This window comes from Gracilinanus agilis, chromosome 4, assembly GCF_016433145.1.
Source record: "Gracilinanus agilis isolate LMUSP501 chromosome 4, AgileGrace, whole genome shotgun sequence".
Lineage (NCBI taxonomy): Eukaryota > Metazoa > Chordata > Mammalia > Didelphimorphia > Didelphidae > Gracilinanus > Gracilinanus agilis.
In genome coordinates, this window is record NC_058133.1 from 522,116,969 (window position 1) to 522,132,349 (window position 15,381).

Here is a 15,381-nt window from a genome sequence, read left to right on the forward strand (position 1 = left end):
TGCCTTGTGATGCTGAGACCCCCCCGGAGCCGCCCTGCGCCCCCCCCCCGCAGAGCCCGGCGAGGGCGGGGCACGGGGCTGACTGAGGCTCTTTGTCCCCAGCTTGCTCCGAGAGCACCAACCGCTCGTGCAACGACTGCCTGAAGAACGTGTCGGTAAGTGACAGCTCGCTCTCCCCCTCCCCCTCCCCCCTGCACCCGGGTCCCCTAATGGAGCTGTTCTGGGGCCTCTCTTCGCCCCGTTCTCTGGCCCCCAGAGAGGGCCGGGCTGGGCACTCCTCTTCTCCCCCCATTTTCCTCTTCCCCGTCTTAATCAAGCATTAAGGTCTGCCCCCCCCCATTGCTGGGGGGGCTTCCTGGCCTTGGGCGCTGGGCCCAGCAGATGGGGCCTTTGGGAAGCTCCTGGGGGTGGCCCGAGGCCGAGTGAGGTGCAGAGCATGGGCAGCAGGCAGGATGGTGGCACCCTTGGCAGCAGGAGGTGAGAGTGGGCCGCCCAGCGGCCCATTCCGCGGGAGGCCCACATGGGCACAGGCTGGCACCTCTCTGGAGCAGGGGCGGCGGGTGACGCTGGCTCTCTGGGGCTCTTCTCCGCTTTAGTGCTTCTGGTGCTACACAAACAACGCCTGCCTGGACTATCCCGTCCGGAAGATCCTGCCGCCCAGCTCCCTTTGTCCGCTCAAGTCTGCCCGATGGGGCGTGTGCTGGGGTAAGTCCTCCCGCGGTGCCTGGCCTGCTCCGCCAGTCACGTCCCCCTTTGATGGATGAGCAAACGAAGGCCCAGAAGTCCGGCAGCTGCCTTTGGGGTGTGGCACAGTGGGGTCGTTCGGTCATTTGGTCAACATTTCCGAGTCCCGACTGTGTGCCAAGCCGTGGGGCACACAAAGGCAAAGGCCGGGGCCCAGCCTCGCCGGGGAGGCAGCAGGAAACGAGGCTCTGGGCTAAGTAGGGAATAATGAACGAGGGCTGGACCAGGAGGCCGGGGACACTGGCTGCAGCGAGCGAGGGGCATCGAAGGCCAAAGCGCGTTTTGTTTGCTCCTGGAGGCGACGGGAAGCCGCTGGGTTTACTGAGTGGAGGGTGGTGTGCTCGCGCCTGCCCTGGAAACTCACTTTGGTAGCTGATTGGAAGGTGGCCCAGAGAGGGGGAGACTGAGGCAGGCACCGCCCTGCGCCCCAGCAGCTACTGCATCGTCCCAAGGGAGGTGACGAGGGCCTTGGCACCATATTGGACACGAATGGGGAGAAGGAGGGAGGAGATCGGGACGCCTCCCGGGCTGGGACCCGAGGGGTGGGGCCCGGGTGGGGTACCCTCTGTGGTAATGGCGGGGCCACTTGGAGATGGTAGACAGGTCGGGGCCAGGCAGGGAGATCTGAGATGGACACTGAGGAGCTGAGCAAGGGAAGTGGGCCGGAGGAGGCGAGACGAGGCCCCGAAGGGCACCTGTGCCCGAGGAGCGGTCAGAGAGGGAGCGGGAGGAGTATCGTCCCTGGGGAGAAGTGACCGATGGGCGTCCAGAGCCCGGTGGGCTGGGCGTCCAGGAGGAGGAAAGGAGCCCCTCGGAGAGGAGGTTCAGTGGAATGTTGGGGGTCAGACTGCAGGCAGTGAGAGGGAGACGGTGTAGACGGGCTTTTTGAGGAGTTTAGCCACAAAGGGCAGGAAGGATTCTAGGACCGGCGGAAGCAGAGCTGGAAGGTCAGGCGGGGGCTTTGGGACACGGAGCCCGGAGATAAGGGGGAGAAGACGGGCTGGGGGCTTGCTTGTGCTGCTGGTGGAGGGCTGAGCCTCGGGCAGGAGCCACGGGAGACTGGGCCGGAGGGGGAGGGGAGGGGCAGAAGGCTCTGCGGGGTAGGAGATGAGGAAGGGGGATGGGGAGCTTGCAGCACGTGACTGAAGCTTTTCCTGTATAACGGGGGCAGAGTGCTCCGCTGAGGGTGGAGGAGGCTGGGCAGGGCTGTCGACGAGGGAGGGTCCAGTTAGGCTGCTGCCACCATGGCGGAGGACCCGAATTGCCAGCCTTTCTGGGTTCCCGGGGCCCAGGGCGTGATGACTCCCCACTCGGGAGCTCTTGGAAGGCAAGGCCAAGGAGGGTTTGCGCTGGCACGCAGGCCGAGGGCAGGCCTCGTCGTGTGGGAAGGAGCCTCGCCAGGGCTCTTGTCTTGGGTGCCCAGAGCGAGGCCTCTCCGAGCCGGGAGGGCCCGGGGCCGCCCCGCCCGGCATTCCTGCTGCCCTCAGTCCGGCCTTTGTCAGGGCCTTCCTGGGCCAAGCTCCTCGGTTTCAAAGGAGAGCCGAGAACAGCCCCTGCGTGCCCGAGCTGCTCTGTCACGAGCACCCGTGCACAGGTGGGATGGGAGAAGCAGGGGAGCAGAGGACACACGAGGGGCCCTTCGCCTCCTCACCCCCCGTCTGCCTCCTTTTCCTGCGAGCGCTACCTCCGGCCCCCAGGGAAAAGCTGCTTGGACATCTCCTGGCAGCTGAGTCAGGACAGAGAAAGGGAAGAAGCCTGCATGCGGGAAGCAGAGGGGGCTTCGGCCTCGACTCCCCAGCCCAGAGCCGCACGTCCCCTTTGATTCCAGTGCAGAGAGGCAGCCAGGACCCAGGCCTTCCCGTGCACCCAGCGGCGCGGGGCCCCGGGGAGCTGCTCGCTCTGGCGTCCGTCTGGCCTGCGTGACTGTCGCGGCGCTCAAAAGCTTGTGAGGATGGAAGGGAAGGGCCAGGCCGGAGAAGGAATCCAGAATCCGGAATCACCACAGCCAGTCGGGCAGTGCTTGAGGAGAAGAGAAAGGCGGGCACTGGGCAGGCCCCCCTCCATCAGCCTGCGGAAAGAGCAGGCGGCCCAAGGAAGACACGGCCCCAGATGGAAGGCCGAACGGGCCTTCTGCTTCCTCTGCCAAGAACGGTCGTCAGCCTGGGAAAGGGGGAGACGTGGCCCGGCCCAGGGTGTGGATCGTGGTGGGTGGCAGGAGTCTCAGAGGGCTCCCTCCGTGCCAGGCCCCCAGTTAGCCCAGGAGGTCCAGACACAAAGGCTGAGGCTTGGGGCCGCAGAGAAATGCTTATTCCTGACTGGAGGCACCAGCCGTTCTCCCCTCAGGTCTCCCCGACCCTTCCCACGGCTTTCTGGGCTCTCCCAGTGCCCGCGGAATCACGGGCCATCAGGCGGGGCCCGGTCGTGGGAGGCCTCTTTCCCGGCCCGGGTTCCTCCCCCGGGCACTTTTGCGTTCGATGTTGGAACCACCAGACAGACAGCAAGACGCGGCTTCCTCGGCCGTGAATTCGCCAGAGACGAGAGAGGACGCCTGCATCGATTCTGCCTCGGTTGTCTGTCTGGGGCAGCTCAGGCCAGTGCCGGCCTCGGCTGTCTCGTCTGCTCGGGCTGCTCTGGAGCTGGGCCTTGGCTGGGTTCTGGGCCGGCTGCTGGGCAGGCCGTGGCTCATCGTATAATCAGGTCTCTTCCCCGAAAGACTCGGCATGTGAGTCTTCCAAAGGCTTCTCGCAAGTGTCTGGCTCGAGGCAGCCGAGAGAGCAGCCCACCCCCTGCCATCGGGGCGGCATTCGGACTACTGGACCGAGGTGGACTGAGCAGGAAGGGCAGGGAAGAGGGGGCGGCCAGGGTGCTTGGTTGGTGCTCTTCTGCAGGGCGCAGGGAGAGGGCACTGGGCTGGGCATCTGGAAGGCCCGAGGGCGCCTCCAGCATCGGACGCTACCTCGGCCACCCTGGCACATCCCTTGTCAGACCTGTCTGCCTCGATGTCCTCCACCTTGGAATGGGGGTCTAAAACGCCGTTGGGTTCTCCTGGGGCACGAAAACCCCTCGGCCCGGGCCCGGCCCTCGTCGTCGGGGCCGCTTTCCTTTGTGAGATGGTCAAGGGAGAACGGAAGCCTGTGTCACCCCTGGCTTAGATGGACCCTCCTGGGAGTCACCCCAAATGCCAAAGGGCGGGTGGGAAGGTCCTGAGGGCTGAGTGGCCCCGAGTCAGCCCCATGGGAGCTGCCTCCCCCCCCCCGAGCCTGGGCTCTTGCTTCCTCCTGTCCAGCAGGGCTGCCACCACTTATTTTTCTTCAAAAATAAAGGCAAAAACCCCAGCAAAACTTTGCTTCAAAGCTCGACCCTCCAATTCCTCCCATCTCCATCGCCCCCTTCGTCCCCTCCTCCCCCCAGGCTCCTCCTCAGCACTAGGGGGCACCACATGCCTTCCTCTAGCCCAGTGAGGCCCTTCCTCCCCTGCAGCCACTCCTCCAGGCTTCTCCTCTGCCACGAATCCATTTCTGGTGAGTTTTCTGGGCACGGTCAGCCTCGAGCTGGCACCGGCACCATTCGTGCCCTGCTCTGGCTTTGGCCTGTGCCCCAGAGCACTTCCAGAGCAGGGACGGGGCCGTTCACTTGGACCTTCGTGCCTCCGTTGAGTGGCTGGAGGCCCAGCCCTCGGGACTTCCCCCCTCACTCAGCAGCCTGGGAAATCCCCGAGCGGCAGAGTGGCCGGGCCGGCACTTCCCTGAGAGCCGCGAGGCCCTCTTCTGCCCTGGTTTCCCAGACGGCGTCTCTGCCCTGCCTGGGAGTGAGGGGCTCGGCCCAGAGCTCTTGTGGGCCGCCTGATCCAGCAGCCGGAACGGGGGCCACACCGGGGCTCCCGAGCACCCTGGAGAACCCGACGGCGTTTAAGCACGCCTGGGGCGCGTCGAAGAGCTGCGGGTGGGATGCCGGAAGGCCTGAAGTCAGAGTTTAGGCCTGGCCTACCCTGGCCCCAGGCTCCCCATTTGTAAAATTCTGGGGTCTATGAGGCCCAGACCTGGCTCGCATCTGGTGGGGGGGGGTCCCCTTCAGGGACAGGGTCCTGCCTCTGCCGCACCTCCCCCACCACCCGCGAGAGCCCCTAGTGAAGACATCCATGGGCATCCGAGCCCAGCCTACCCTGGACACAGAACAGAGGCCCTGCAGTGGGTCTGGGGGCTGGCACTGCCACTGACAGTGTGCCCCGAAGGACACGTTTCCTGAATCTTAGAAACAAATCTGCCTGCGTCCCTGGGGGTGTGCCCTGAACTCGCACACACATATACACGGCAGCACAGATTTAGGGTTAGAGCCGAGGCAAGGCTGACACGAGAGCCACGGGACGTGGTACCGATGAGGAAGGCGGAAGGACCGTGACTCCCCTTGAGCACAGCATCCTCAGGCTGGACACGCTGGGGCCGGGGGGACCCCGTGGGCAGGTCGGGGGCGCCCAGGAAAGCTCTGCGTGGCCATCAGGGATAGGATTCGAACCTCGGGCCTGCGCTCTGTCCCCGCTTTGTTGGCTTCTGAGACCCTGGTCCAGGCCGTTGCTTTTGCTCAGAGCGTCCCTAAGGCCAGGCAAAAAGAAACCAGAGCTGGCCGGCTTCAGCGCGGAGACCTGCGTTTGTGCTCTCGTCTCTCACCGGCGAGACTTGGCAGCGAGCCTTCCCGACGGCCCCCCATCTGGGACTGGCCCAGCGAGGGCAATCCTGGCTAAGCGGCTTGTCCAGGGGCCCTGAGTGCGAGGAGGCAGGAGCCCGCGCGGGTGGAAAGATTCGTGCCGGTGATGAGGAAAATAAGACATTCCGGCCTTTCTGAGAACGTGTCAGACCCGATCGTTTCGCGGATGGACGGCAGGACAGCGAAGGCCTTTTGAGCAAATGCAAAGCGAGTCTAGACTTGCCAGAGATTGTTTAGAGTGAACGTTTCCCGTCTACACCAGCTGCTCTCGAAGGCACTGAACGATGGTTTCTGGGGAAACGGCTAACTTTTCCACAAAATGCGTCCGAATGGGAACAGTTTCTGTTGGGAAACCATAGAAAAGCGGGCGCGGTGAGCAGAACCAAGAGCACGCTCTCTCCCAGCACAGGGTCTGAGGGGTCTCGCGCAGGAGCCGGGCCCAGGAAGATGCTCGTACGATAGCCTTTTGCTTAATGCGGGGACGGCTGTTTTGTCACACCTGAAAGGGTCGTGTCGGGCTCCCCAAGAGCCCCGGGTCCTCCTTTTCCAGACAGAGATAGACAGAGCCCCGGGCCTAGGATCGGGCAGCCCGAGGCACTTCCTCGCGTAGCCGTGCCCGTGGTCACGCGGGCCGACAAGGACGGAGAAGTGCTTGTCGGACGGGGCGGTTAGAAGTCGGAGGCCAGACTGCAGGGGGCAGTGAGAGGCTCCAGCAGCAGGGAGAGAGGAGGACCCAGGAGACACCGGTTGGGTCGGGGAGGGTCGGGGAGGGCCGGCGTTCCCGTGCCGTCCGTGGCTCCGCCTCACTCTGGCCGTCCTTACGTTCCCAGTAAACTTCGAAGCCCTGATCATCGCCATGTCGGTAGTGGGAGGAATCCTCCTCCTGGCCATCACCGTCTGCTGCTGCTGTTGCTGTAGGAAACGGAAGAACCAAAGGCAAGTGCTGGGAGAGGCGGCGGGGGGGGGGGGGCTCTCTTGACCGCAGCCGGCCACTGACCAGTGGCTGGTGCTCTTGGTTTGGCAGGTCAGACAAGGAGGAAGAGCGGGCTGCTAGAGAGAGAGAGGAGAGGAAGGTCCGGCAGGAGGAGAGGTAAGAGGGGCGAGGCCCCCGCCCCCGCCCCCGGCGCCCTCAGGGCCCCCATGGTGGGTCCGACCTCTCGGCCACTCATTGCGACGGAGGGACGTGGCTCGTGTTTGTGTTGGATCGGAGTGACTCAGTTCACTTTTGCCTCCAGGATTTGTGGGGCAAAAAGAAATGGGCCCAGCCAGGAAGCTTTGGCACAGAGAAGGGGGGAGGGATGCAGGGAGTGGCGCCACGAAAGACCACTCGTCCCTGGAGAAGCCGGGCGGCCTCCTAGGGGGAGCGTTGTAGGAAGCGAGCCTGGCGCAAACAGATGGAACTGGGGCGGGTGCGATTCCTGGTGGGCAGGAAACGGCTTCGACTAGCCCAGAGTTCATGAAGGCCCCGAAAGAGGCCTCCTCGGAGGGATTTTTAGCCGGTGCCCGTCAGACACAGGGAAGTGACGTTAGCAGCTTTGAGGAGGAGAAGGTGTTGAGGCTTCTATGGGGCAGAGGAGGCCTGACCTGGGCGCGTGACTCTGGGTACTAGGCTGGCCTTTTGATTGAATGAAGGCATGCTGATGCCCCCACCAAAAACAGCACTTGGGAACAGAGGCCTGGAGGACGTGGGGGGGCGCTCGCTCCGCAGAACAGAAAAGGGACTGTTGGCGTCACCCTCTCAGCCCCTCGGTGGCCTGATGAAGACCCCGAGGAGCGGATTCCCTCCTTCCTCCTCCTCCGCGGCTCCATCCTGGGCCTGCTTCCCTCTCCTCCTCGGGGCTTCTGTTGGCCCCACGATCCACTTCTCGTCACCAGCTGCCTGCTGGACCCCTGCATGCCCGCACTTACTGCTAGCCCAGAGAGCCCAAATGCAGCGCCGCCGAGGCAGAACTCACTGGCGTTCCCTGTCATTCCAGATGCACAGGCTTGCAGGCCCACGGTGTTCCTTGATCAAGCCCCTGCCACCCTTCTCACCCCTTGCCACCTCCCCCGTCTGGGCCCCGCCAGGGCCACCTCTGCACCTTCTGTTTCTGACCGACTCCTAGACTGTGGGCTTTCCCAGCGCCCAGGTCCGATGCCATCACCCTCTCCCCCGGCTGGCCCTTGTGTGGCATTTGAAGCCCGTTTCCCTCCGCGTGCCCCAGATCTCCGCGTGCCCCCTGCCTCGCGGCCTCTCGAGCTGCGTCCCAGGTTCTTCGTCCTCCGGTGCCATCCGGTGTGGGTGCTCTGCCCTGCCCTGGACTGGGGGCTCCGAGGGCGGCCTGGCAGGACTTCGGCAGGGTTGCACATCACTGCATTTCTTTCCTTTTGCAGGAGAGCAGAGATGAAGTCTAGACACGAAGAAATCAGGAAAAAATACGGTGAGGCCCCTCCGTCAGCCACTGAGTCATGCACGTGCCCGTTAACGTCATGCCCGGCAGCGCCCCCTGGGAAGTGGATGTTTGCGCAAGGTCTCGGGTGGAGCAGGGATGCCCCTCTGTCAGCGTTTTACCGCAGCTGTTCTTCCTGCTCCCGTTAACCTGGGGAAGGGGCTGGGGCTGGGCACGAAGTTGGGCCTACCTCGGAGGCGGACACAGTTTGTCTCCACTTTCCCAGAAAGGCGGCCCCCGAGGCATCCGGGGAAGGAGCTCGGCCTAAGAAAGGAGCCCCTTTGCTTCCGCGAATGGCTTGTAACCGGCATCTCTTTTACTTTCAGGGCTGTTTAAGGAACAGAACCCTTACGCCCGATTTGAGAACAATTAGTCCCTCTGTGGAGCCCTCCCCGAGGGGGCCTCGGCTGCTCCCAGAAACCCTCCCCACCCCCAGCATCCACTCCTCCAAAGCCGCTTTCAGTAAAGAGCCTTATGTTCAAATGAGACACTGTCAGCCCTGACGAGTCATTCCGCAGAGACGAGCCTCCTCCTCACCCGTGGAGACCGGAAGACGACGACGACCCCGCTGCTCCCTCCGGCTCAGCCCCGAGGGGCTCTCCCTGGTCCTCTCCAAAGAGCAGCAGCCCGGGGTCCGAGGTCGATCCCTGCCGGCTGCTCTCGGCACCCCTTTCCTGCCCCTTCCACGTCGTCTTGGCTGGGTTTGTTTAAAACACGGGTCTTGTTTTGGTTGAAATTTGTCCCCCTCAGTTGAATTCTTTAAGGTTGGGCACATCCGGCTTTCAGATGGCCCTGGATTCGGGCGCCGTTCTCTGGCCGGCTCCAGGGAGTCGTCTCCGAGCCACTCCTGGGTTCGAGTTCACCCCCAAAAGAAGCTGCCATCTGCAGGCCGGGTTCCCTTCCTGAGCAGGAGAGACATTTCGTGTGTCTGCTCCTGCCGGGAGCCCCCTCTTACAGGCCTGCTGAGCAAGGGCAGGGCTTCTGGCCAGGCCTAAAAAGTGCCTTTTCCCAAACCCTCTCCAGAGGTGGTGTGGGGGCGCCCCCAGGCCGCACTCTCCTTCGGGGACCCTCGGCCGCCCGTGTCTGCGCGGGGCCTGCAGGGTCAGCTCCGTGAGGCCCGTCCGGGGGGGGGGGGGCACCCCTTCCCCAAGTTGGCCTGCCTGCAGCGGAATCCAAAGCTGCTTCTGGCACGCGGGACGAGCCTCTTTCCGACTAGTGGCCTTACTGTGAATTAACCTCTCCACACTGAAGCTCGCCACTAAGAAACTGTCTTTGCCTCGAGTGTTCCGGCCGCCCGCCGGAGGACGCTATCACTGTGATTCCTGGCGTGCATTTAACCCCATCTCTGCCTTCCGCTGCTGCGTCTCTCCTGTTTCTAGACCGAGAGCAGCCCGCGGCGCCGGGCGCGCATTATCCGTCTATAGATACTCTCACGCCCGGGAACGCCTTACGTTTAGGGAATTTCAAATAAAAGATTTGTTGTACTTGGTGGCGGCTGTTCTGCGCATCCTTCCTGGGAGGGGAGGGAGAGTAACGGCCGCCAGCCGGCCAAACGGCCCCCATCGAACGGCCACACCCAGGCTTAGGCCGTGGGCCATGGAGATAGCCCTGGGCCTGGCCGGGGCAGGAAGGCTTTGGGTCCAGCCCGGCACTGCCGACTGCTGTTGCTGGGCCTTGTGCTTGGCACCGGGCATCCAGAGAACAGCCCCCGGGGGTGCCCGGACTAACCGGTCTGGGAAGAGATGCCAGCCGGGGGGGCCCAGCCATAGGAGCTCAGCCGTGGGAGAGGAGAGCTGTGTGGGCAGCCCCGGGGCACACAAACTGCTAAAGCACCCACCGGCCTTCGAGGTGCCACACGCTGCACCCAACTGCCAGTATCCATTTTACAGGTGCGGCAGACCAGGGTCACCCGGCCTCTCGCGAGTCGGAGGGTCTCTGGGCTGTGCCCTGTGGTGCCCATTCAGTGGCCCCGGGAGCTCTCACTGTCCAGTCAGTGACTGGCTTCCCTGCCAGGCAGGCACATCGTGCCAGCTGGCCGGTCCTCAGTGCCCTTCCATAGGCTTCCTCTGCTCACTCCTGCCGTGCGTGCCCCAAGCGCTTCCCCTGTCCGTGGCCGCGGCTCCAGCAAACTTGGTTGGCTCGCTTCCCTGACGCCCTCTCCAGCCAGCCTCCTCCCTGACTCCCACACCTGCAGCCACCCGCTGGCTCTCTCCTCTGCCTACTGGCATGCCCGGATCTCGGATCCAGGGCTTCCTCTCGGCCCTGCCACCGTCCACCGTCGGCAGAACCCTCTCCAGGCGCCACGGGTAGGGAACGGTCTGTGCCCTCTGAGGAAGGCCAGAACCCTTGGCGGACGACCTCCGTCGGCCCGGCCGTCCTTCGCCACCCAGCCTCGTGGCCTCCGATCAGCCCCGCGCCCAAGGACAAGCGTCCATCGGTCGCAGGCCCAGGAGGTGACCGTAGCGTGCCGGGAGAGGAGCTGACCGGCGGGGCAGGCTGAAGCCAAGAAGGAATTCCAGAAGGCTAAGTGGAGCCTCGCCCCGGGGTTCCCAAAGAGGAATTCACAAGGACCAGAAGGGGGCAGCGGACCAAGATGGCAGATTATATGGAAAAGGCTGCAGACACGAGGGCAGCCCGAGTCAGCAGGCTGAGTGAGCTCGGACCGGTGGCATTCCAGAGGCCGAGGTGGACTGGCCTACACTGCCCGGCCTCTTCCTGCCTCCTCCCTCCACCAATCTCCTTCCGGGGGGGCTGGTAGCCACCCGCTGGAACTGGCTCTTCCTGATAGACAGATTCGCACCCAGAACCCTCCCCATCCCAGGGCTTTGGGCCTCAAACCAGACTCTGCCCCATTGGCTCCCGACACCCCTCAGCTTGGCCCCATTGGCCCTTTGGGGCCTTATTAGACTGGACAGCCCTTTGCACACACTCGGGGCAGGCCAAGCCAGCCTGTTGGGCCTTGGGCACATGGCGCACCTCTCTGTCCCCCGAGCAGCGAGGCACGAAGAAGAGTGTCAACGCCGTCCCTGCGGCCTTCCAGAAGCAAGGCCGAGCATAGGAGCCGACTAGATGGATGGGGGAGGCCCCAGGACCTGGGAACCGGCCGAAAGAGGGGCGCGCCCAAGCGCAGTAGCCCAGGGACGGCCCAGGGGGACCTCGGCGGGAGACGGGGGCAAAAGCAAACAGAAGTCCCGTCCGTCTGGGATCGTGGCCGCGGCAGAAAGCAGGAAGGGCCAAGCCTCGGGGTCACGGAGCCAGGGTGGGGGGAGGGAGGCGGCCAGTCAGACCCGTTTCTGGAAAATCGCTCGGGCCGCTGAGCGGACGATGGCCTGACGCGGGCGAGAGCCGCCAGCAGCTACTCCCAGAGTCCCAGGGGAAGGGGCCGAGGCCTGCGTGGGCCTGCGTGGGGCCGGCTGGCCAGGAGCATGGCGGTGCCCTCAGCAGAGGGAAGAAGTTCTGTTTGCGAGTTCACACGGTCTCCCCTTCCCTCCTGCACCGCCGAGAAGAGACGCAAAGCGAAGCCAACGGATTTTACAAAACACTTCGCCTTGGCCACGTCCCCCCGGAAGAGCAACAGCAGCCAAATAAGGGGAGAAAGTCCTGCTTCCGCCTGCACTCGGAGCCCCCCGGCTCCCTCTGGGGAGGGAAATAGGTGGGCGTTTCGGGTGGCAGGTGGGCAGAGTTGGCGTTTCAAGGCTCAGAGGCGAGGCCGGAGAGGCGGTCGGTGGGCCCCAAACGCCGTCTCGGTAAAAACAGTCATTGGGCGACCGAGGAGAGGAGGAGGACCAGGAATGAGCTTGAATTCTAGATACGACCCCAACTTCCCAGGCTTCGGGCCGCTCACGGCTCTCCCCGCTGCCCGGCGTCCCCACCGGCCCGTCTCTCCCGACCTGCCGGCCCTCCGCACTAATTGTAGAAAGGCGTGAAGTGTGGGCGAGCTCAGCTCCTCAGCAGAGGCCCTTCTCCTCACAGACGGGCTTCACCGGCTCCTGGCGGCTCTCGCACACACAGCCGTCGGGAGCTTCCAGGAAGGCAGGGAGGCGGGTGGGACACGATCTCTGGATCTTCAGAGCTGTAACACAGGGACCAGGACGGGGAAGGAACTTCCCTCAGGCAAAGGCAGGTCAGCCCACGGGAAGCCGTCTCCGGGCTCCTCCACGGATCTCCAGGGTCTCCCCGTGGCGCCTTTTGAGAAGCCCCCACATTCTGTGCGTGTGACCAGTTTCTCTTTGCAAACCCATCTGTTTGCCAACTCGTTTCCTTCTTCCTTTCTCTCTCATCCTGGGGCCTCGCAGTCCTTGTCGCAGCTCAGTGGATGGACCAGCGTGGCTGTGACGGTGCACAGTCATGTCCCCGGGCTTCTTGCTTCGATAGGTCTCGCCATATTTTCCCTGAAGCCGCCCCCTTGTCATTTCCTCCATCGCAATCACGTGCCGTGACTCGTCCAGCCATTCCCAACTGACGAGCCTCCCCTTGGCTTTGCCACCACAAAAGGGCTGCTATCAATCCTTTTGTACCCACGGATGGACCCTTTTCCCTTTCCTCCGATCCCTTTGGGGTATCCCCACCTTTGTAGCCCTTTTGGCCCGATTCCAAGTCGTTCTCCAAAATGGTTGGACCAGTCCACAACCTCCTAATAATGTATCAGTGTCCCTATTTTTTTTCTCATCCTCTGTTATTTGGCATTGCTGATAAGTGTGACGCAGTACCTCAGAGTTGTTTTAATTTGCATTTCTCTAATCAGGAGGGATTTAAAGAACTTTTTCATATGACCATAGATAGCTTTGATTTCTTCTTCTTTTTTTTTTTCCCAAAGGCAGAAGAGTGGTAAGGGTGGGCAATGGGGGTTAAGTGACTTGCCCAGGGTCACACAGCTGGGAAGTGTCTGAGGCCAGGACCTCCCATCTCTAGGCCTGGCTCTCCATCCACTAAGCCACACAGCTGCCCCTGATTTCTTCTGAAAACTGCCCATTCATATCTTTTGACCATATATCATTTGAGGGACAGGCTTATTTTTGCAAATTTGATCCAGTTCCTATATAATTGAGAAATGAAGCCTTTACCAAAGAAACTTATTTTATTCTTTTTATATTGCTTCACTGTCTATGCAAAATGTAGTTTCTCTTATCTCTTTTAATTGATCTATTTTTGCCATGTCTGAGACCATGATTACTACCCCTTCTTTTTTCTTACTGTCCCTGAAACATGTTTGCTTCTGCTCCAGCCCCTTATTTTAGCTTGCTGTGTATGTCTTTCTATTTCAAATGTGTCTCTTGTAAACAACGTATTTTGTTGGCTTCTAGTTTCTAATCTATTTTGCTGTCTGCTTCCATTTTATGGGTGAACTCATCCCATTCACATTCATAGTTAGGATGACTAGTTCTCTCTATTCTATTTATTTTTTTTCTGTTTATACTCTCTCTCTTTTTATCCTGTCCCTCCTCAAAAGTTTGTTTTGCTTCTGGTCACTACCTCCCTCAATCTTCCTTCCCTTTCGTCCTCTCCCTCTCCATATCTCTTATCCTCTTCCCCTCTTATTTCCCCATTGGGTAAGATAGATTTCTACATCTAGCTGAGTGTATGTGTGTGTGTGTATATACACACACACACACACACACATAGTCTTCTCTCTTTGAAACAGATCCTATGAGAGTGAGGTTCAGACACTGCCCACCTCCCCTCCATTTCCCCCTCCACTGTAAAAGCTCTTTCTCCCAAACTTCTTTAATAAGAAAGTTTTCCCCATTCTATTTCTCCCATCCCCTTTCTCACCCCTTCATTTTTTTTTTGGTGATCATCCCAACTTAATCAACTCATACCTATGCCTTCTATGTAGTTTCCTTCTAACTTCCCTAATAATAAAGTTCTTAGAAGTTATGTGTATTGTCTTCCCATATAGGATTGTAAACAGTTTGATGTCTCTTATGATTGCTCTTTCATGTTTACCTTTTTATGCTTTCTCTTGAGTATTGTTTGGAAGTCAAACTTTCTATTCAGCTCTGATTTTTTAAAAATCAGGAATGCTTGAAAGCCCTCTATTTCATTGAATAGCTGTTCCCTCCCCAAAAGATTATATTCACTTTTGCTGGGCAGATAACTCTTAGTTGTAATCCTAGCTTCTTTGCCTTCTAGAATATCATTCTAAGCTCTCCACTCATTTAACATGTAAACTGCTAATCCTATGTGATTCTGAATTGTTTCTTTCTGGCTGCTTGCAAATATTTTCACCTTGACCAGGAAGCTCTGTGATTTGACCATAATATTCTCAGGAGTTTTCATTTGGGGATCGCTTTCAGGAGATGATCAGTGCATTCCTTCAATTTCTATTTTGCCATCTGGATCCAAGATGCTGGGGCAGTTTTCCTTGATAAATTCTTGGAAGGTGATGTCTGGGTTCTTTTTGTGATCATTGCTTTCAGGTGATCCAGTAATTCTTAAATTATACTCTCCTTGATCTGTTTTCTAAGTCTCTTGTGTTTTTTAATGAGACAGTGCACATTACCTTCTATTTTGTTCTATTCTTTTGATTTTGTTTTATTGTTTCTTGATGTCTCATAAAGTCATTAGCTTCCACGTGCCCAATTCTAATCCTTGATGAATTTTTTCTTTGGTGGATTTTTGTACCTTCTTTTCCATTTGGCCAATTTGGTTTTTTAAAGAGTTCTTCTCTTCAGTGAATTTTTGTACCTCTTTTACCATTATTGCACCTGGAATTTTTAACCAATAAATGATATGAAGCCATTTCCCCAAGAAATAACATTGTTTATTAATGGGATCATTCAATCTATTAACAAAGCTCTTTCACCAGCTTCATCCACAAAAGATGCTCTCTGAATCTTGACACTCTCTTTTATAGGAAGCAGGATTCTCTTTCTGATGGCCTGACAATTCTTCCCTTGAACTCCCCCTGGCAGTCCCCATTGGTGAATATTTCAAAAGAGGAGGTGAACTTAGAGACCTCAGCTCCTTCCTCATTACTTCATCACAGGAGAAGCAGGTCTTTATCCAAAAAAGGAAAACACCAGTCCCATACTGAAAGTTCAGCAACTTGAAAAGGGTAGCCAGACTCACCCTTCACTGGCATGTTAAGAGGCTGACTATCTAGGAGCTATTGAGGCCCAACCCATTCTCAAAGCCTGGACTATTTCAGCCTGAACTTGGAAGGCAAATGGGGCTTGGAGAAAAGAAATTACTTCCCACATAAATATTATTAATTAATAATGCAATTTAATATTAATGTTTCCTCACCATTAGGCCAATTCTGTTATTTCCTCCAGTATTTGTTGTGCTTCTTTTACCCAACTGTACTCTTTTCACAATTTTCTTGCATTAATCTCATTTCTTTTCCCAATCTTTCCACTCCCACTCTTATCTCTTTCTTTAGTTCTTATAGGAATTCTTTCTGTGCTTGGGTCCAATTAGCATTTTTCTTGGAGGCTTTGCTTGTAGTTGTTTTCACATTATTATTTTCTCCTGAGTTTGTGCCCTTGGTCTTCCCTGCCACCAT

General features: G+C 59.0%; 1 protein-coding gene across 1 annotated transcript in view; it reads left to right on the plus strand.

Annotated features, from left to right (window-relative positions):
* The window catches only part of LOC123244807 (PTTG1 interacting protein), a 14,522-nt gene extending 5,159 nt beyond the window's left edge, over positions 1-9,363 (plus strand). The window contains exons 2-7 of the mRNA XM_044673423.1: positions 103-155; positions 597-705; positions 6,276-6,381; positions 6,470-6,535; positions 7,819-7,865; positions 8,201-9,363. Coding sequence (XP_044529358.1) covers positions 103-155; positions 597-705; positions 6,276-6,381; positions 6,470-6,535; positions 7,819-7,865; positions 8,201-8,247 — 428 coding nt within the window. The 3' untranslated portion in view covers positions 8,248-9,363. The remainder of the gene's footprint in view (positions 1-102; positions 156-596; positions 706-6,275; positions 6,382-6,469; positions 6,536-7,818; positions 7,866-8,200) is intronic.
* Positions 9,364-15,381: the final 6,018 nt, after the last annotated feature.